Source organism: Protopterus annectens, chromosome 2.part1, assembly GCF_019279795.1.
Source record: "Protopterus annectens isolate FY-2018-M chromosome 2.part1, PAN1.0, whole genome shotgun sequence".
NCBI classification, from domain to species: Eukaryota; Metazoa; Chordata; order Ceratodontiformes; family Protopteridae; genus Protopterus; species Protopterus annectens.
Genome location: NC_056729.1, coordinates 1380619782 through 1380641652, shown reverse-complemented (window position 1 = coordinate 1380641652; position 21871 = coordinate 1380619782). Strand labels below are relative to the sequence as shown.

General features: G+C 38.8%; 1 protein-coding gene across 2 annotated transcripts in view; it reads left to right on the top strand.

The window, feature by feature from the left end:
* DRC1 (dynein regulatory complex subunit 1) overlaps positions 1-21871 on the top strand; it is a 2270880-nt gene that overhangs the window by 1114152 nt on the left and 1134857 nt on the right. For both annotated transcript variants that reach the window (XM_044062852.1, XM_044062853.1), the window contains one exon: positions 11731-11969. In XM_044062852.1, coding sequence (XP_043918787.1) covers positions 11731-11969 — 239 coding nt within the window. The remainder of the gene's footprint in view (positions 1-11730; positions 11970-21871) is intronic.

The window sequence follows — 21871 nt, the reverse complement described above, 5'->3', positions numbered from 1 at the left end:
TGCATCTCTCGCATGTATTAGTGTTTGGTGGTAGGAGGAGAGGGTTGTCTGTGTACATGAGGCAGTTGTAACATTGCCTCAAAATTCCCAGATTCACCAGTTGGACTGGATAGTACACCTGAAACTGCCCTTTGGACATGCCTGGATAGGTACAGTGAACTGTTTTACTGAATGGCTGGTAAGGTTGAATAGAGAGCCTTGTCCTTCTGTACAGTATAGGAGGGTCTAGTGCTAGGGTTTATAAGTGCTTGCTGTGAGTTTTGAGCAAGTGCTGGGCTTGAGTGCTTAAGTTGAAAGTTTGTCTAGTTCCAAGGGAAAAATTGAAGAGGAGACTTTGTGGAGCTGGGAATAGTTGTACCCTAGCTAGTCGGCGCTGCCTGGCATGCAAAACCTGGCAAATGTGGTATTTATAGCAGGGAAATGAAAGAGATAGAAATTAGCCCCTGATGAAAATGTTTCTGAGATGCTTGCAATTTAAAACCTCCCAGAAGAGCTCCTTCTCCAGCCTGCGATCTTAATTTTGTTCTGGAGAAACTCACTTTTCCTCCTTTTGAGCCAGATGCCTCTACAGATTTAAAGTTTGTCTCCTGGAAGACTGTTTTCGTCTTGGCTATAACTACAGCAAGGAGGGTTTCAGAGCTGCATGCTTTGATGGCTGTGGAGCCTTTTCTTATTTTCCATGCAGATAGTCTCTGAAGACTAATCCCTCCTTTATGCCTAAGGTGGTTTCCAGCCTGACTCTTAATCAGTCCATGCACCTTCCTACCTTCTTTCCTAATCCTCGCAATAGAGGTGAAAGGATCCTACATTCTCTTGATGTGCACAGACAGCTCAGTTTTTACCTGGACAGGACTAAGGACCTTCGGAAATCAGCACAGTTATTGGTCAGTTTTGCCCCTGGAGCCCAGGGCAAGGCTATTTCTAAGTAAACGATTTCAAAATGGATTGCACATTGCATTACCTTTTGTTATTCCTTTCATGGCAAAGCTCCGCCTCAAGGGGTTAGGACCCACTCTACTAGAGCAGCTTCCATTTCTGCAGCCTTTCTAAGGAGCTTCCCTACTAAAGACATTTTGGAAGCTGACACATGCTCTTCTGTTCACACTTTCACAAAGCATTATAATTTGCTTCTGTTTTCCAGAGCCAGGGCAGGGTTTCCCACTGCGGTGTTGCAGGGCATTATCTCCAACCCTTGATGCTGTTGGTTCCTCCCCCCTTTTTTCTCTTGGCTTTGGTAATCAACCCATTTGTTAGGACTGCAACAGTGAAACACGATGAACATAGTACAGTTGTGTATACTTACCATAAATGTAGATGTTAGAGTGTATTCACTGTTGCAGTCCTGGTTTCCCTTCCTGTTTCAGTCCTGGTTTCCCTCCCTCCTTTCCCCTTTTTTTGGGGTCCTCTCCTATTCTCTTTTCCTGAGATACAGGCTTAATTTATTTGTCAAACTGGTTTTTGCTTTAAGCCTTATTTTCTGGGGGCTCCTGACTGTTATGGCAAGAAAGACTGATGAAGTGACGTCGGCTGCCTCCTTTTGTATCGGACTCCCTGACGTCCTTTACAACCGACGGCAACCGACGTAATTTTTACTTACCTTTGGTATTCTGGCTGACTGAGGGCTACCAGTAGCCGGATAACACATTTGTTAGGACTGCAACAGTGAATGCACTCGAACATCTACATTTATGGTAAGTGTACGCAACTGTACTTTCAAAATGGTGAAAACTCACTTGACTGAAACTCATAACACCGACAACTTACAATGTTAAATTTTAACATAGTAGTGGCAGTATGTAGACTACTGTAAGGTAAGTTAAAGGTATCTTCCCTTTTCCCCACTGTAGTGCGATCCTGGAGTTAGTATATATAGTTGGGGGGGATGTAGCCCCCTACCTTGTTTGGTTTTATATCATCTGGTTTCTGATAAGTGGGTATATAATTAGTTTTTAAATCCTGTAAAGTGTTAGCAATTGGTTTTGTATCTGTGCATGTCTATAATTTGCAATTTAGTGTGTTGAAATCTGTCATTGTAAGGTGTCGGTGTTATGAGTTTCAGTCAGGTGAGTTTTCAGTATTATGAACTTTAGGTTATATGGTCTCGGTCAAATGAATGTCAGTCATATGAAGGTTAGGTCATATGAAGTAGACCCGTCTCAAGTCATTCACACCAAAACGAACTATGACTGAGTCATAGTGGTACTTGTTGTTGAGAGACTAGAATGCATGTGTGATCTGATGGATCCTGGCATGTGATAGGCAATTACTGTAACCTTCTCCAGCCTGGTGAGTGGACATCTGTGTGTCTCACAATGGAGTTGTGTATGACTAAAAAATTTGGTTTAGATGTGCTTTGCCTTAGGGGCTTATTTGGTGAGACACTGATACTTGCATTTTTGTGTATTGAGTGCTCTAGGTGCTGTATTAGGTGTAGCATGTTTGTGTTTGGAAGGTCTCTGGTATTTAGGTAGGTTTCTGGTGAGTATCTTTGCATATGATGGTTTGTGTGTTGAGTGCATAGTTTGGGAAGGAGGTGTAGTATGTGATCTGACAACCTGTTCAGTGTTGCTGTTCTGTACGTGAGAGAGCAAGGATTCCAGAGTCTTAGTGAAGATGCATCTCTCACAAATTGTACTTGGGTGATTTAGGTATCTTGCAGATCTTGATCACTTTCCCTCCATTTATGCTACCAGCCTGATTGACATGGGTATCTTGAGGCAGGGTCAAATCAGATGTCATCTGATGAAGTGATTTAAACGAAAATGCTGTTTTTTTAATGTGTGCGTTCATGTGTTTGTGCCTATATTAAAGTGGATTTTACAAGAACTCCGACTTATTCCTGGTCTTGTGGTACCTTGGATTGACTTTTTTATTTTTTTACATAACTACTTATTAGATATAGTTAAAAACAAACTTCATATATTCAGGACACTTTTGATTTTTTTGAATAAAATAAAGAACACTCAGTGGGAGGAAGATATGTTTTGGTTAGTGATTGATGCTAAAAGTTTATATACTAGTATCAAACACCATTGTGGTATTGAAGCATTAGGATTTGCATTGGGTGATAGTCCTGTAGCTATGTATATTATTGAATTGATAGCGTTTAGTTTGAAACATAATTTTTTTGAGTTTAATGGCGCATTGTATCCACCAGAAGCAGGGTACAGCTATGGGTGCTCCCTTTGCACACATATACGCTAATATTATGATTGTTCTATTTGACTATGAGCATGTGTGTAAGAACATAATTTTCAACAAACATGTTTGTCAGTATTACAGATACATAGACAATCTTATATTTCTGTGTAAAGGAGATAGAAAAAAAGGTTGAACATTTTGTAGATGAAATGAATAATAATAGATTTGGTTTAACATTTGAGATCTCAGCTTGTGGTAAGCAAGTAATTTTTTTGGATTTATGTCTAGTAGGGACTAGTGATGGGTGGTATAACTACTACAGTACACATAAAATTTGGAGATATCAATAATTTTCTCCATGGTGCTAGTTTCCATCCATTCCATCTTCTTAAATCCCTCCCATATGGTGAATTTATGTGAATTAAATGTTTATGTAATAATGAAATTAATTTGGAAAAGGAATATAATAAAACAGTAGATATGTTTGTTTCAAGGGGATATGAAGAAAGTGAAGTGAAGGGAGCACTTTGTAAGGTCAAGAAAGATAATATTAGGAATAGAAACAACAGTCTGAGTAGAAATAACACTAATTATACAAAAGAAGGCAACATATATATATATATATATATATATATATATATATATATATATATATATATATATATATATATATATATATATATATATGGTTATGACATATGACTTACTGAGTGATAAAGTGGTTTCAAGTATAAAACAGCATTGGAGTTATCTTTTGAAATTTAAAGAATTTGCTGGTTTGTGTACCACCCCATTTTTTTTTCATTCAGGAAGTTGGGTAGTATTAGAGATAGACTTGTATATAGTAAATTTAAGGCCCCGTGTCATAATATTTATAGGGTTCCCCATTTAAAGGGTACTTACCCTTGCGGTAAATGTATCTCGTCTAAATATGTGGTATAGACTTTTCAATATATCAATGTTGGCAAATTTAATGTGTTAGGTAATTTCTGTTGTAATACAGAATGTATTGTATATGCATTGAAGTGCCCATGCAGTAAGTTCTACATTGGAATTTTTGAAGTCTACAAACCCATTGTACTCCCAGAACATATGTTCCCAGTAACTTCTTTCTTCCCCGTCACACTTGCAACATTTGCCATCTGCCTGAGAAAAAAAAATATTTTGAGTCTGCTTGAGGTATAAAAGTACCTATGCAAACATTTCTGAGCAAGAATCCTATATATTCTATACTTTGTTGCATACTTGGGAGCCATACATATGTCCTCCCTTTATTTTCGTTGTGAATTGCTTATTCAATCTCTCTTCCCAGTCTTTTCTAACCTTCTTTGATTGTTTCCTATGGCTATCATGCAATATTTATTATGCCCTACCAGTTCTGTTCAAGATTCAACTAAAAACTCTACCAGAGCAGGTCTTTCACTTAGTATTCTCCTATCCCTTTCTCTTTGCCTATACTCTGATATAAATCCCTACTAAGAAAGACAGTCTCTAGCCTGCAGTCTAAATGTTTCTTGGCCTGTTTCCATTCTCTTACCTGTTCCTTTGTAGTTATTTGCTCATAATAACTTGGTTCCTTTGCCAGTTTTCTCCAGTAAACTCCAGCCCCCTCTTGACTGTTCTCTGTACCCCTAATTGCAGTCAGTCCTATCACCAAATTCACATTTCACCATTTTCATATTGGCTTCATTCTTACAATACTTTGTGCTTCCTTAGAAATATAGTATTATGTATGGCTGTTATTTTCCTGAAGGATGTGCGTCTAAAATCACATTCTCTCCTTGTTTCTTGAATTCCCCCCATTTTATCATCATCCTTTTTCACTTTGAATTGTAGCTTTCTGCTTGTGTTATGCATAGCAGCCTTAAATGTGTAGCTCTAAAATATCCCTTCATATCAGGTAATACTAAACCACCTTTTTCTGTTTGAAGGATCAACTTATTCCTCTTGATCTTGTAATCTCTGTAAATCTGTTTGTAATATGTAATGCTGGTATTATGTAATGCTGTATCTGCTTACCCTTGGAGCTTTTCTCCCCGGGCCTCTGCTGAAAATGGACATGCATCCAATCGGACTATCCCGGTCAACAAATGTAAAATAAAAATAAAGTAAATAAATAAATCTTTACCTTCCTCCTCTCCCAGATAAATTCTATCAATTCTATTAATTATTGTCCATAACATATCTGTTTGATAAAAATATCCCTGACTGTATATAAAACTAAAGGGACTAAAAACATTTTCACTGGTTGTATCTTGCTGTCCATATCCATAAACAAAGCTTCCATTTTCTGTATTATGTTTTGTTTAGTATTTTCCCACATAATTGTAATGTTGATTTTAAACGAATCTCTAATGGAACGCATGCTAAACGTTTGAAAGATTGTTTTTGTTAACACATGCACTTACTGATTACTGGCACTAAAACATTCTACGTTGGATGGTTATACCTTTTTCTTCCCAACTTCAAAATGTGTTAAAGATTGGATTGTATGTTTGTATCTGATAAATTAATTTGCTGTATGCAAATAATAAGTATTCCTCCTTTATTTTTATAAGATCACTCATCTGTTTCAATTGATGTTATAAGTTTGAGTTAAGAAAGGTAAAAGAAAGTACTTTATTGATAAAGAAATATTTGCTACACACACTCAAAAATATTAACTGCAATGAATAACTTGTTTCCAACATTCTGATTTACTGGAACTGAAGGGGATCTTAAAAAAATGGAATTTGGAAATATTTGAGGCCCCACATGTTTCAAATCTGTTATCTATATTGAAACAGTATAAGGTGTTGTTAAAGTCTTACATGGATGAGGTTATACAACAAAAGATCTTACCGAGGGCTTACTTATGTCCCATCATCTAGGTTGACTGTATTCTAAAAAAGTGTGCTGGCATTCGTGTGGAACATTTGGCATGTGGAAACATGTTTGACAAGACTGCCCATGTATCTCAGCTTGGTGGGGAAAAAGTTCTATTAATAATTCAGTGGCCACTAAGATGTTATACGTAGTTATGATTTGTGGATTTTACATAAGAAAGGAGATCTGCCAACATCCCTTAATAAATTGATATTATTAACAAATTTAACTAACAAAAGACTTTTTGCTCGAATGTTGAAACCAAGCGATTTTTGAAAATACTGATTTTTTTCTTCCCTCAGTAGAATGAGAAATATACTTCCACTCTTTTCATAAACGTGAAATGTTTTAAAACAACATTATAAGATTGTAAGGTTTATTACATTAAAGAAATCCATTTCTCCTGTGTTCCTTCCTGGAAAAGAGGAAAGAGAGGAAGGGAGTATTAAGTAATTTCCCAAACCAGTTCTAGTCCTTCTGTTTTTTTCTGATGAAGAATGGTGGTATCCATGTCAATATAATAAAAAATAAAATGTAAAAAAAACAAAAAAAAGTTCAGAATAACTGATCACAGTAGTTCATTACTCTAATTCTACGCATTTTTGAATTGCTTTGCCATGTTTGATTTTAGTAATTTGCATATGCAGTGGCTCTCCTTCAATTTTGCAGCCATTTGCATATTACTCGTACTACTCTGTTTCTCCAGTAATGTGATTACGTTACATATGTCTCTGTATTGCAGTCTGTCTGAATATTGCTGTTTTGCATAATGCTATCTGCTGTTTTTTTTCCCAGAATACCACCCCATGTGCATTGTAACAGTGAACTTTTGTAGAAAAATTTTGTGAAACAGTTGCTAAATTGCTAAGAAGCACCTAGTTTTATCTTGCTGGAAATCTCCAGTATAGATGGACATAAGCTTTAGGTTTTCCTTAGGCAACTCACTTCTGGGGTCGTTATATGCCAATTCAATAATTCAGTCAATTTTGTATGTAGACAAGGATGGAGAAAAAGAAATTGCTTTGTGTGTGTGTGTGTGTGTGTGTGTGTGTGTGTGTGTGTGTGTGTGTGTGTGTGTGTGTGTGTGTGCGTGCGTGTGTGCATACTTTTGTCCTGCATTTATTTATGTTACACTGAAAGTAAAGGAGGGGCATAAGATCTGTGCAGAACAGAAGTGAAGCTGAGACATTTTCTGTGAAGGAAACAAAAATCCAGAAGAATCAGGTATGATTGCTTTATGTAGTAATCACAAACTTCAAAAACCACGTAAACCAAATCACTACACAAACCAAGAAATAGCAGAAATGAGCAACGGAGCAGTCCCAAGTAAGCTGGTTTATTTTAAAACAATAATGTTAGCAAAAAAACATGCTTTCGGCGAGCCCAGTGTCTCACCTTCATCAGACAAAAATACAAGCAACTAACTAGCATTTTTATATAAAATAGTTTCAATTAAGAAATCAACAATCAATCAACTTTAATTTAATCAGTGCTGCATATCAAATGTAAAACATAATGAACCAAATTTTTAAATGTTAAAAAATGTATAAGGTAACTTATATCAAAGTTAAAAAACTTATAAAACCATAATAATCTTCATGATTACACATTATGTATGTGTGTATAAAATACACACTAATTAATGAACTAATTTAATTTTAAAAATCTTTATATATTAACATTTTTATATTAAAGTAATACTAGATGCAAAGTTATCTTAAATGCTTAGCTACATAGCCCATAAAACAAACAGCATTCATCCATTTAATTAATGTACCTAGTTCATTTAAAACAAAGGGCAGAATATTTTTTTTATTATTTGTATGTATGTATGACAGTTTGTGCAAACTAACACCATTTATCAACACTATATGTCTACCTTTTTGTAGACAAAAGTTTAAGAACACAGGCAATGGATACATACTCATTTAAACCTGGATGCGTATATGCACATGTGCGTATCTGCCAAACCAATTCATTTATTTCTAAATGAATCTGCCAAGAGCCACCCTTATTATCCACCAAAATTTTCCCCAAAACAGTGAAGTTAAAAAAGTGATCAGGGCAAGCATTAATGTGCATTGCAAGGGCATTATTCAAGTCTTGCCTAGCAATAGCATAAGTGTGTTCATAAATGCGCTGCTTAAACTTTCTTTCTGTTTTTCCTATATAGCAAGCAGCGCATTTTTGACACAGAGCCAAATAAACCACACCATTTGTCTCGCAACTATGTTTCCCTATTATTTTATATTCTTCATTCCTAATCTTGACTTTTGAGTCAGTTAATACATGCTTACATTGATTGCAAGCCTCACATTTTGTCATTCCTGAAGTGCGTTGACTTGAAGGTTGTGATTTAAACTCAAGCAAAGATTTTAAATTGCGCCCTCTTCTGAAAGTTAATTTAGGAGCTTCACCTAACTTGTGGGACAAATAGTTGTCATCCATAATCAAAGCCCAATATTTATTGAGCACCTTCCTGATCTCAAAATGATCCACTGAAAAGGTGCAAAAAAATCTAATTCCAGAAGGAGGCTGATTTGTGGTGTCAGCTGCTGATCTAAATACGTTGGTAGGAGCAGTTTCAGAAATAGTAACTTCAGAAGAAAGAATTGGTTTATAAAAACCTGATCTTCTTTTGTTTATTACTTCTGTTCTAATATCAAACAACAGTGAAGCCGGATAACCTCTATTTACAAACATTTGACTCAAATGTTCACATTCTAACAAAAAATCTTCAAATTCAGAAACCATTCTGGCCGCTCTTACCATCTGGCCTTTCACTGCTGCTTTCTTTTGATAACTAGGATGGCAACTAGTGAAATGCAGGAAAGCATTAGAGTAAGTGGGCTTTCGATAGATAAGGCTCTTGTATCTTGAATTTATCTCATCTTTAATGATCAGAATATCCAAATAATTAATGCTAGATAATGCTTGCCCTGATCACTTTTTTAACTTCACTGTTTTGGGGAAAATTTTGGTGGATAATAAGGGTGGCCCTTGGCAGATTCATTTAGAAACAAATGAATTGGTTTGGCAGATACGCACATGTGCATATACGCATCCAGGTTTAAATGAGTATGTATCCATTGCCTGTGTTCTTAAACTTTTGTCTACAAAAAGGTAGACATATAGTGTTGATAAATGGTGTTAGTTTGCAGAAACTGTCATACATACATAAAAATAATAAAAAAAATATTCTGCCCTTTGTTTTAAATGAACTAGGTACATTAATTAAATGGATGAATGCTGTTTGTTTTATGGGCTATGTAGCTAAGCATTTAAGATAACTTTGCATCTAGTATTACTTTAATATAAAAATGTTAATATATAAAGATTTTTAAAATTAAATTAGTTCATTAATTAGAGTGTATTTTATACACACATACATAATGTGTAATCATGAAGATTATTATGGTTTTATAAGTTTTTTAACTTTGATATAAGTTACCTTATAAGTTTTTTAACATTTAAAAATTTGGTTCATTATGTTTTACATTTGATATGCAGCACTGATTAAATTAAAGCTGATTGATTGTTGATTACTTAATTGAAACTATTTTATATAAAAATGCTAGTTAGTTGCTTGTATTTTTGTCTGATGAAGGTGAGACACTGGGCTCGCCGAAAGCGTGTTTTTTGCTAACATTATTGTTTTAAAAAAACAGCTTACTTGGGACTGTGCTCCGTTGCTCATTTCTGCTATTTCTTTATGTAGTAATGTTAACCCTATTATTTTTTGTCTTCAAAAATTGTATTATTTTATTTATTTTTATTAACTATCTATTCATTGTGATGTACTCTCCAAGGCTAAGTCTGAAAATGGTCAGTTGTGATCAGTGCACTACCATCTTAAACATACAAACTAACAAATAAATAAATTAGTCTGCAGTGATGTATCTTATTGTTTGTAAAATTATTTCTGCATGTTTTGAAAGACTTTTAAGACAGTTGATTTAAGAATATGATTAGCATACATATAGTCTGTACCTTTATGCACCTGATTTCTGCTAATTGTAGCTTTATTATCAAGCTTACTTGAAGTAGGATATTAATAAAAATAAAAAAGATACCTGAAATAAAAAGATTAATTTATTTTTATCAGTTCAGAATTTGAAAGCTGCATTAATATCATCTTAATAAAAAGTTCTACTGCCATGCGTGACATATGAATCCAGTTAGGAAATGGTTACCAGTTCATAAATTTTGGTAATTTTTTTTTGCAAATTATATGTAGGATTCAGAAAGGCTTACTTTGAGTGAGAAGCCTTAAAATAGCCTCTTCCCACTTGCAGGTAATCTTTGATTGCCCTACTGCTGAGCTTTCCTGCTAGTGGGAGCCTCAACATGGAGTGTTGTCCCACTGGCAGAGCTGAATGTTAATGCAGCAATCCAGGGAAATGGCTAAGGCTATAGCATATACTCTGTTGTAGAATTGCCAGTTGCACCCGATTTGTGCTACTTCGTGATTGAAAAAATTGCTTGCCCGTATAAATTTCCATTGACAGATGATAAAGTGAATTGCTGTCAAAGAAACATCAGTCATTCATACACTCACTCCTGTGGAAGCAGTAGTGTCACAGGTAAGTTGAGTGAAGACGTGGGGGTGAGGGGTGTGTGCATCTGTGTGCTAATGTCTGTAGGGGCATTAATGATGCTGGATGTGTGTGTGTGTGTGTGTGTGTGTGTGTGTGTGTGTGTGTGTGTGTGTGTGTGTGTGTGTGCGCGCACCCGCACCTATGTTGGAGCATTTGTGGATAAATAGGTAAGGGTACCCTTGACCCTTTGGTGTGATCATCTGTGGGGAAGGGCTTATTTATTCATGTGTGTGTGTGTTGTCTGAATGGTGTAGGTTTGCATATTGGAGGTTGCTTTTGCCAACACAATGCTTCAGCCACCAGGAAAAACACTAACACCAGCAGGTCTGATAGTGCTAGTGTTTGAAAAGTGTTATTCAGAGATATGCTAATGAGCCAGTAATAAGGTCTTTCTCATTGTAGCCATAGCTGTCGATGAACTGCATTTTGTATTGGTCACATAAAATGGACCTCCCTGCAGTAGATAATTTATATGTGCAGTGATGATCTTTCTAAATCACTGGGTATGTAATTAATCAGTTTAATATTTTAGTAAGGTCTTCATACGTCATATTGTAACTTGTATATAACTATTATCCTTCACATTCAGCAGAGTTCATGCATGATTAGCAGTTTCTTTCATATGGTCTTCAGAATTTATTATTTCCACTTTAGTATCCCTGGTTTCATTTTTTATTTTGTTCCTTTTTATGATACCACCAGTGAACCCTTTTTACTAGAAATGAGCACAGTGGTGCTTATGCACTTTTTGTGGAGATGCTGCTTCCAAATGGGAGTGGAAGGTTTGAGTAAGAATTTGCTAGGACATGTTGGAAATTTAGGCTGAATATGTTTTATCTCAGTTAGTAATAGCTCGTAGCTATGTGTCTGCGACGTAATGGCTGTTTGAACAAAGTACCAAAAATAAACAAGTAAACAAAAAAATGCAATGAAAGTTTTCTTTTAAACAACAACTCTGGTAAGGGACTAGAAAGAAATGAAAAGTAGGCTGCAAACTGTTAAAACATATAGGCAAAGTGTTTACCATTCTATTGTGCTTTTATTTAAGTACTGCACTTGCAGTTTTAGAATTGTTTGTCTGCTCCAAAACACTTTGTAATATTAATGGTTTTGCTTGCTACTATAGGCATTTTGCTGTTGTTGATACTAGGAAGTTCTATGAAATATGGATCATGAATGAAGAAGAAATAAAACAGTTAGCTCAGAAAGCGTTTGAAGTTGATCGCCTCATTCATGAGCAGCAGTTGGGATTGCCTTGGATAATGCCCGAGTTTTGGTTTATGGAGAATATGGGGCCTGTCATACCACAGTACAAAAAGAAGAAATCTGCTGTTCAACTTGCTGAAGAAGTTATGTTCTCTGCAGGTGATGTGGCTGAACTTTTTTTCATCCATAGAACAATAAGTCATTTGCAGTAATCCAAGATGGCTTTCTTTTCTGTTTTACTGTAGAGGCATAATTTTATAGGTAGTTCTGAACTCATTTGTTTTTTTTTTTCAAAATGACTTGAAATTGCTCATAGCTGTGATTGCTGCACTGTGAGCTTGTTTGTTTGTGCGTATGTGTGTTCTTGTGTCTGTGGGTCATGTGTGTGCATTTGTATACTACTTAGGATTAGTTTCTCTGACTTTTACCAGTAAGTGCCAGGATAGGTTCTGGTTTCTCTGTAACCCTTAACCAGATTAAGAGGATTGTCTGGAGAATTAATGAATTTGATGCTTTCATTAAAGAATCCTTTATTTTAATTATATCAAGATGTTCTTCATGTTTCACTGTTGCAGTCATCACATTTGGGTTATCCTGCCAGTGGTAGCCCTCAGTTGGCCCGACTACCAGAGGCTAAGTATTTCTGTGTCGCTTGCTGTCGCTCCAGGACTTATGTCAGGTTGTCAGTGGTATAAAATCAGGCAGCCGACGCCATTACATCAGTCTTTCTTGCCGAGGAGCCCGAAGCAGAAGCAGTTTGCACGAGTGCCGGTCGGCCGCTACCTGACGTTTCATTTCCGAATTGAAGTTGAAGTCTTCTAAAGATAAGTATCCTGTTGGGGATCCTTTTTCCTTGGTCTAACTGATATCAGAAAAAGTTAACAATTGTCTTGCCTGTGGAAAGCAAATACCACACTGAGACTTCCATTCTTACTGCGTCACCTGTTTAGGCCCAGACCACGATGTGCTGTCGCTTTTGTGCTTTGTTCAACGCCAGAACTATACATCGTTGGGCCCTTATCATAGCTAGATATTTTTGCTCTCACTCCTCGAATTCCGATATGGCTTTGGTTAGCCATCCGACTACCAATCTTCTGAAAAAATGTAAGGATAAAGACAGAGACAGACCGCACAGGTCCAGAACTGCCGACGATGCTTCCGTTAAGCTAGCCATCAGTTCTCCGGTCCTCATTGAGGTGCTTTTGCAGCCCCTGATGCCCACTTCTGTGGATTTGCAGTCCGCTACCGAGACCCTTTCAGAGTCCTGTGTGCCGCTAGACTCTTCTTCGACTGAGGATCCTGCAGATGTCTCTACCTTGGATGGGTCCAGAGCTGCTGAGCAGGCACTGGCTTCTTAGGAAGTACTTCACTCTACCGATACCCGAGACAAACTGACGACTTCTTTCGCTTCTTCAGTTCTTTCTAAAACTACAAACACAAATTGCCAGCAACAGTCCAAAGATCATCCACAAATGAAAATCGATGAAGCAAAAAATTCAGATGATCACCACGGCTTAAAACAGGTTTATTTACACAAGCACTTTCACGTAAAACAAGCCACACTTTCTCAAGTCTTCAGTAAAACAGTAAAATCCCTAAACATTTTATAATCAAAAGCACCATCAATTAATCAATTAAATAGTCTTTAAGATAAATCCAGCCCTTAAAATACATCAGTTAAGTCTTTAACAAATGTTACATCTTATTTAAATGAGCGAGCTTCTAGCTCAGGTTTAATGCAGACATAATTGTTCGACCCAGGGTATATGTGCACTTGCATCTTTAATATCCACTTTAATTCAATTCTTTCAATTTAGTTGTTGAAATTACCCCCTCTCTTGTCATTATTGACAATTTGTAGGACTCTAAACCTAAACTTGTGTGAAGGGAATTCCATTATATGCTTAGCTAAAGCATTTAGTTTGTTATTATTTTTACATCATACATATGCTGATAGATTCTATCTCTAAGCCATTTCTGTGTTTTCCCTATATAGAAACATATACATTCAGTGCACTCTGCCATATATATTATGCCAGTTGTTTTACAAGTAGCTTAAAATCTGGGCTGAAATACAAAAGTCAAACTATGATGTTTAAACTTTTGTGGAGAAGAAACATATTGACACATTTTACATTTCTTGCAAGGATGTTCCAAGCTTCAATGAGGACACTGTTCTCTTGCCGATCGTTACAAAGTAACTGTTTTAAGTTGCTCTTGTTCTTATACGCAAAACTGGGCACTCTACCTATAACATTTTCTGTTTCCTTATCGGTTATTAGGAAATGCCAGTTGTTCTTAATTACATCACAGATGTTGTTAGTATCACTAGCATACTTAGTAATAAAACGTACTTTATCACTATGCTTAAAATTCCTTTTTACAATTGAATTCATTGCTGACTTTGCATTGGTGGAATAAATTCCTTCACCATTCGCAATAGTTTCAGTCTTTACAGTTTGAAACACAGTTTTATCATACCCCCTATCCATAAATAGTTGCTCTAAATAATTAACTTCTTTCTCTTTGTCAGTTTGCACATTACATATACTGCTAGCCCTGATTAATATAGCAATAACCCACGCCTGGGTGTGGGTAATGCGGGATTTACCCACGGTTGGCGTGGTTTAACCGTGGGTAAATCCCGCATTACCCACACCCAGAAGTGGGTTATTGCTATTATACTATGACATTATTTAAGAAAAGAAATAATTACTTTTCTTAAATAATGGCATTGTATAATGCCTTTTTGCTGCCCTTCCGCAGCTGTCTGGTATCATGAGTTCTGATGTACTGCGCATGCCTACGCAGTACATCAGAGCTGTGGCCAAAAGCAACGGAGAAAGCAAGATCTCCATTGCTTTTTACTGTTTCGCTATGTTAAATGGGTTTAACATAGCGAGACAGCTTTAAAATAAGTCATATACAAATATATTATTACGTAATATTAAATCTAATAATGTGCAAATCAAAATAATTTCATCAGTATCGCTATTACCTATTTCTTTCAGTTCACTTCTTATTGCCCCAACACCATACTCATTGGGTATGCAAGAACAGGCTTTGTACATCAAGGGTAACCATATAACAGCTACTTAACCCTGATGCCTCATTAATTCCCCTCAGATCTTTCAAAAAATGGGACATGTCTTTCAAAATACTGAGAATCTGCCTAACTAAAGGTCCTAATTTACTCTCCACATATATTGAGAAGGGCTCTGTAGCCCAGCCTCCTCCATCTACAATTGGTCTTAAAGGTGGTTTGTCCAAGCATTTATGCATTTTTTGCAATCCTTTGATGTATGGTATCCTTGGATAATCAGCTGTGAAAAACCTGTATAACTGCTCATCTGTCTGCATGTTAACAAATCATATAAACATTCATTAATATTTTTAACAATTTTCAAGTGCTGAACATGTGTTATTGGGACATATGTATCCATTACACTCATCATTTCCTTCATAGATTGAGTATAATCATTCCTATTCAAAACAACAACAGCCCCTCCTTTGTCTGCAGGTATTCTACTCAGGGCTTGATTATTTTGCAGAGATTGTAAAGCATGTCTCTCATCTTGTGTAAGGTTATGAAAAGAGCCTCTACTGTTAGTATAAAAATTATTATAAATTTCATTTTCACAAGCTCTAATAAAAGATTCTACATGATTGGGCATGGCAGGTATAAAAGAACTTCTTTTATAAAACCTAATACTGTTCTGTCTGTCATCATTTTTAAAAAAACAATTTAAGCGCCACATTTCTACCAGATACTCTTAAATCAGTCAGCAGTTCACTTACTTCAGTACATGCTGAGAGTATAAAAGTCAGACCACTGTTTTAACACAGCTTTATCAGCTTCAGTTAGACTATAGTCTGACAAATTAATTACAAGTTCATTTACTGCCTCTGTCTCTTGTTCGGGGTTGTTTTCTCTCCTCAGAACTTCCTTTTCCTTCTTCCTCGGCTCATTGAGCGCTGCTGTTGTCTTTGTACATTCTGCTTTGCTGGTAATGGTAAAAAATGATCAAGAGTTAATGGAATAAACTTCCGAGGAAGTTCTTAGCATTACTGATACTCGACACAAACTGATGACTTAATTCACGTCTTCAGTTCTTTCTAAAACTACCGAGTTTTTAAGGTCCAGGGTACGAACTACGCCCAAAAAAACGATGACCCAGGCTCAGGCACCTGCTTCCTTGCCTCAATCTCAAATGCTTAAAATGGCGGAAGACCTTATGCTTATTAGTGGAAGCCAGGCTACCCCTTCCAAAAGAAAGAGACTTGTGCCCAGTTGTTTTATCTGAACAGGAGTCCGATGACTCTGATACTTCTGAATATGAAGACATGCAATCCATATATGCTTATGAGGATTCTGACGCAGAGGAATTCATTCCTTCTGTCTCTCCACCCGAGGATTTTTCATTTGGTGACGCCCTTCATACTTTAAGGGAGAATTTCCAATGGGAATGTCAGGACTGTCCTCAGTCAAAAAAGAGACTCGGAATTCTTAGATTTACCACAGCACAATCCTTTGGCCATTCCTCCTGTTCTGGATGTTGTGGATGATGTTTTTATGGAGACTAGTTTGACTCCTGACACCCTTCCTCCTGCTCCCAGGAAACCTGACAGGTACTACAGAGTCCCTGACTCTCACAAATTCCTTTTCAAAATTCCTACTGCCCTCGCTCAAGGACCTAAAGGAATAAAGCAACCTCAACTAAGAATCCCACCTCCTCTGACAGGGGTTCCCGAGCTTTAGACAGATGGGGTAAAACAGTATACACCTCTGCTACTCTGCTACTCTTGCTTTTCAGAGCATTAAATTGTCAGTTCCACATGCTGAAATATCAGCAGCATACCATGGACACCTCAAACAAAAAATATCTTCCTTTCCTGCTTATGCAGAAAATAAAGAATTGCAAGAGCTTATGCATTCTGCAAGTCAAGTTAATAAGCACACCTTGCAATGTGGCTTTGATGCCCTAGAAGCATCTTGCAGGGCAGCAGTCACTGGTTCTGTCCTCAGAAGTCATGTTTGGCTTAAGGAACAGACCTTATCAGACCATGTTAAATCAAAATTATTGGATGCATCATTGAACAAAGACAATTTGTTTGGCACCAAGGCAGAAGAGGTCTTAAAAAGGATGGATGAAAAAGCTAAAATCTATGCAGACAGTCAAAGACTTCTTACAAGTCCAGCCTCCGAGGTTCAGTAGGCATTGCCCCTCCAAGCACTGGTCTTTTCCTTCCCCCTCCAGGCCAGCTCAGCCCAGACCCCTAGGGAAGTAGCCCCCCCTGACAGCAACCACAGGGAATGCAGAGATCTAAGCAATGGAGTTCCTCCTCTTCAAAAACAGGGAGTGCTAAGCCACCCCCTTATGGTAAGAACTCACAATGACTTTACACCTCCACCCCTTACCGCTGCCCACCTGCTTGTACCCCTAGGAGGAAAACTCTCCTTCCATGCAAGCAACTGGGCCTCTATTACCAGCGACCTTTGAGTCCTCGACATAGTGTCCCAGGGATAGAAATTTCATTTCCACACTCTGCCAACCCCAAAAGAGTTTCCAGATCTCCCTCCAAACCAGTGGGCAGAGGCCAAAAAAGCAAGTCCTTTCCCTGCTCTCCATGAGGGCAGTACAGCATGTTCCTGCAGACCACATAGGCCAAGGTTTCTATTCCAGACCCTTCCTGGTACCAAGAAAAGAGGGCATCTGGCACCCAATCCTAGATCTGTCCATTCTAAACACCTTTCTGGTGATAACAAATTTCAAAATGCTCACCCTCCAGTAGCTTCTTCCTTTGCTTTCCAAGGATGCTTGGTTGGCCACCCTAGACCTAAAAGAGGCCTGCCTACACATCCCAATTAGGGAATCTTGCAGGAAATATCTACCTTTCAGGGCAGGATCTATGCACCTTTAGTTCTCTGCTCTTCCCTTTGGCTTATCCACTGCTCCCAGAGTTTTCACAAAATGCCTGTCCCTAGCCATTGCTTTTTGTAGACAAAGAAATATTCATATTTGCCCCTACTTAGACGATTACCTGATTCAGGCAGACAGTCAGGAAAAGCTGTTACAGCAAGTGACCTTTGTAAATGATCTACTGACCTCCCTGGGCTATACTGTCAACGAAAAGAAATCAAAACTAGTCCCCACGCAAAAAATTGTATTCCTGGGAGCAAGCCTGGACACAGCATCCCAGATGGCATTCCTTACTCCAGAAAAACAAGCCTACCCGACAGGCTACTTGTCTCAACTAGCCACCAGAACCCAGTTATCCGCTAGGAAAATCCTGCAAGCTCTAGGGTTCATGGCCTCCTGCATTCTACTCATTCCGTATGCCAAACTGCATATGAGGAAACTACAATGGTACCTAAAAAGCCTTTTGTGTCAACACTCTCAAGACTTGGAAACTATCATTCCAATGATACCTTGTTTAAGGAAAGATTGTATTTGGTGGGCAGCAGCTTGCAACCACAAGGGGACTTCCCCTCTCACAACTCCATGCCGCTCAGACCATCACAACAGGTGTCTCAGACTATGCCTGGGGTGCACACCTGGGCGGCAAGTGCATTCAGGGCCATTGGAGCCCAAATCAAATACATCTGCATATCAACCAAAAAGAGATGCTAGCTGTTCAGCATGCCCTGACATCTTTCAAACCCCTACTCTCCCTGGGGCCTCTACTGATCAAAACAGGCAACACCACAGTGATGTGGTATATCAACAAGCAGGGGAGGGACTCACTCTTATCCCTTCTGCAGGCTCACTATAGCCCTTTGGCACACAGCCTCAGCCATGCAGTTATACCAGCTAGCACAATTCCTGCCAGGCTCCCTAAACTCTCTGGCAGACAACTTAAGCAGAAACCTGCTCAACCCACATGAGTGGCAGCTAGACCACAGACCCTTCACCCTTGTGGACCCAAAAATGGGGCACCCCGAAGGTCGATCTTTTTGCCTCCCACTCCAGTCATCAGCTCAGCAAATTCTGCACCAGGGAACCTCACAGCAAGGCCTGGAAAGTGGATGCTCTGTCCTTCCGGTGAGTAAACCTCTCAGTCTATGCATTCCCCCCTCTACCACTTATTTCAAGGGTGATGCTCAAACTAAGAGAGGAAAAACCGAGGGCAATCCTGATTGCCCCATACTGGCCATGCCAGCACTGGTACCCACTGCTGCGCAGCCTGTCACCCCTGCCACCATGGCACCTTCCTCAGATCCCAACACTCCTGACCCGGAGCAATGAAGAATTCATGTATCCCCAATTGCAGACCCTCAACCTGGCAGCCTGGCTTATCCCCTGACCTCCCCTCTAGTTGCCAGCCTAAGTAAATAAGTACTAGATGTTAAACATGATGCCAGATGCCCCAGCACTAGAAAATCCTATGCTGACAAGTGGAAAAGGTTTTGCACCGGGCTACAGGCTAAGGGACCCAGAATGGCACAGTCCTCCCTACCACTCATCCTGGACTACCTAGCAGACCTACTACACAGGGGTCTATCCTTCTCTTCCATTAAAATTCATCCCTCTGCCATCTCTGCTCATTACAACACAGAGCCACCTCTCTTCTCACACCCTGTCATAACACAGTTCCTGAGGGGGGTTAACAACTTAAGGCTACCCAGAAGAGCTCCTCCCCCAGCTTGGGACCTTAACTTTGTATTGGAAAAGCTCACCCTACCCCCCTTTGAACTTGCAGTTTCAGTAGAGTTAAAATTCCTCTCTTGGAAGACAGCCTTTGCTCCTGGACATCACTTCAGCTGGAAGAGTATCAGAGCTACAAGCACTCATGACTGTAGAGCCCTTCATCATTTTCCATGCTGACAGGGTCTCCCTCAGGACTAACCCATCCTTCATGCCTAAAGTGGTGTCCAGTGTGGCTCTCAACCAGTCATTCATTTGCCCACCTTTTTCCCTAACCCACAAAACAAGGGGGGAAGGATTCTGCACTCTCTAGATGTGCATAGACAGCTCAGATTCTATCTGGACAGGACTAAATCTTTTAGAAAAAAATGATCAATTGCTTGTCAACTTCACAGCAGGGGCAGAGGGCAAGGCCATTTCCAAGCAAACAATCTCCAAATGGATAGCACACTGCATCCATTTCTGCTGCAAACAGCATGGGAAACCGCCCCAAAGGGGGTCAGGACACATTCCACCAGGGCAAACGCCACCTCTTTTCTCAGAGGGGTCCCCACCAGGGACATCCTGGAGGCTGCAACATGAACATCTGTTCATACCTTCACCAAGCATGACTACCTGCCTATCTTTTCCAAAGGCAGGCTTTGCCACTGCAGTCTTGCAGAGCATCCTAGCCAGCCCCCACCCTTTTCTTCAGCTTTGTGAATCAACCCAAATGTGATGACTGCAACAGTGAAACATGAAGAACATAGTACAGTTGTGTTCACTTACCATAAATGTAGATGTTCAAGTGTATTCACTGCTGCAGTCCTTATTCCCTCCCTCCACCCCCCCCCCTTCTCTCTCTCTCTCTCTTCCTCTCTCCTTACAGGGAATTTTTGGTATTTACTTTCTACTAGTGGTGTTCTTCCACCATAACCTAGCTCCCTGTTTGGGGGCTCCTGACCATTAGGGCAAGAAAAACTGATGTACTGTCATTGGCTGCCTGGTTTTATACCACTGATGACCTTACATCAGTCCTGGAGTGACAGCAACTGACGCAGAAATACTAAGCCTCTGGTATTCGGGCCGACTGAGGGCTACCCTGGCAGGATAACCCAAATGTGATGACTGCAACAGTGAATACACTCGAACATCTACATTTATGGTAAATGTACACAACTGTACTTTCTTTTGTTAGTTTGTAAACTGAATGAAGTAAAAGTAAGCAGTTATTAGTATGTCAACATTTGCTGTTCTGGAAAAACTGCAGGTCTGAGTGTGTGGTAAAGTCATTTATGGGGTGTAGTGAAAGGGGTGGCTGTCCCAGGTGCATGCTGTCATGGGAGAGATAGTCAGGTGCTGATAGCGTGGGAGCTCAGCACTGGCATTGCTTTATGAAGATACAAAGACATTGTGACTTCATACAGAAAGCTATTCCTTTATTTTTGGACATGGCTGAAGCACTGAAATTCCCATTGTAGGTAGTTTGTGCTGATTTAACTGTACTTAGCTGCTTGCTACTGCTTGTTACATTTGTAGCAATCAGCTTGCTACATTTTCAATGTAAAAGTGTTTGCTCCTCAACTTTGATTTGAGGAAGAGCCAAACTGGGGAACAGCGCAGTGTGCCGGCTGAAATGGCTGTGATTTTGGAGTCTGGTATGGCATGAGACTTAAAGCTGAGGGCTGTTTGGCATCTATGCTTATGGTTATAATTTAAAAAGTAGCACTCTGACAGAAAGTCTAATTTTATATGCGAGACTGGTTTCAGGAAGCTCTTTGGTGCTACTTAGAGAATATGAGGTAAAATTAATTCAGAAGCGTTTGCTTGGCATTTAAAGAGTTGTATCTTCCATTTGGCATTGACTTTTATAAAGAGTTCAGGCAGTGGTATGCTTTTCTGTATATCTTTTTTTTACTTGCACACTAGTAATGCAGTTGAAAGAGCCTGTTATTGTACAAATGCACCCACTTAAAATCTTAATTACAAGGTCTTCAAAAAAAGTACTATGAATTTTTGTTGGGATTGAAAGATGTGTTGTGCAATATGCAGTGCAGAATGGTACCTTTAGCAGCCATCCACAGGGTATAGGTGATCCATGATATTTTTGTGAAAGGGCAATGCTCATAATTGTGTGGTAATGCACCATGTACAGATGAGTACATAATAATACGTAAATACATAATCCCATGCAAGTGAGTAGTATAAAGTATGCACATGCAGGAGACCAAGATGTTAGAATGTTTCTGAGAACAATAAAATGGCAACTCTGTACAGTCATGCTCAACTAGTTTGAAAGCCATAATTTATGTAGTACAGAACAGGAGCCATATTAGACATAGCAGCATGTGTTGGTAGCCTCTGTCGGAGTCAGTGCTAATTGTGTTGCAAACCAGTGCCACCTGCTCCAATGGAAATGATATAGACAGCCAATTA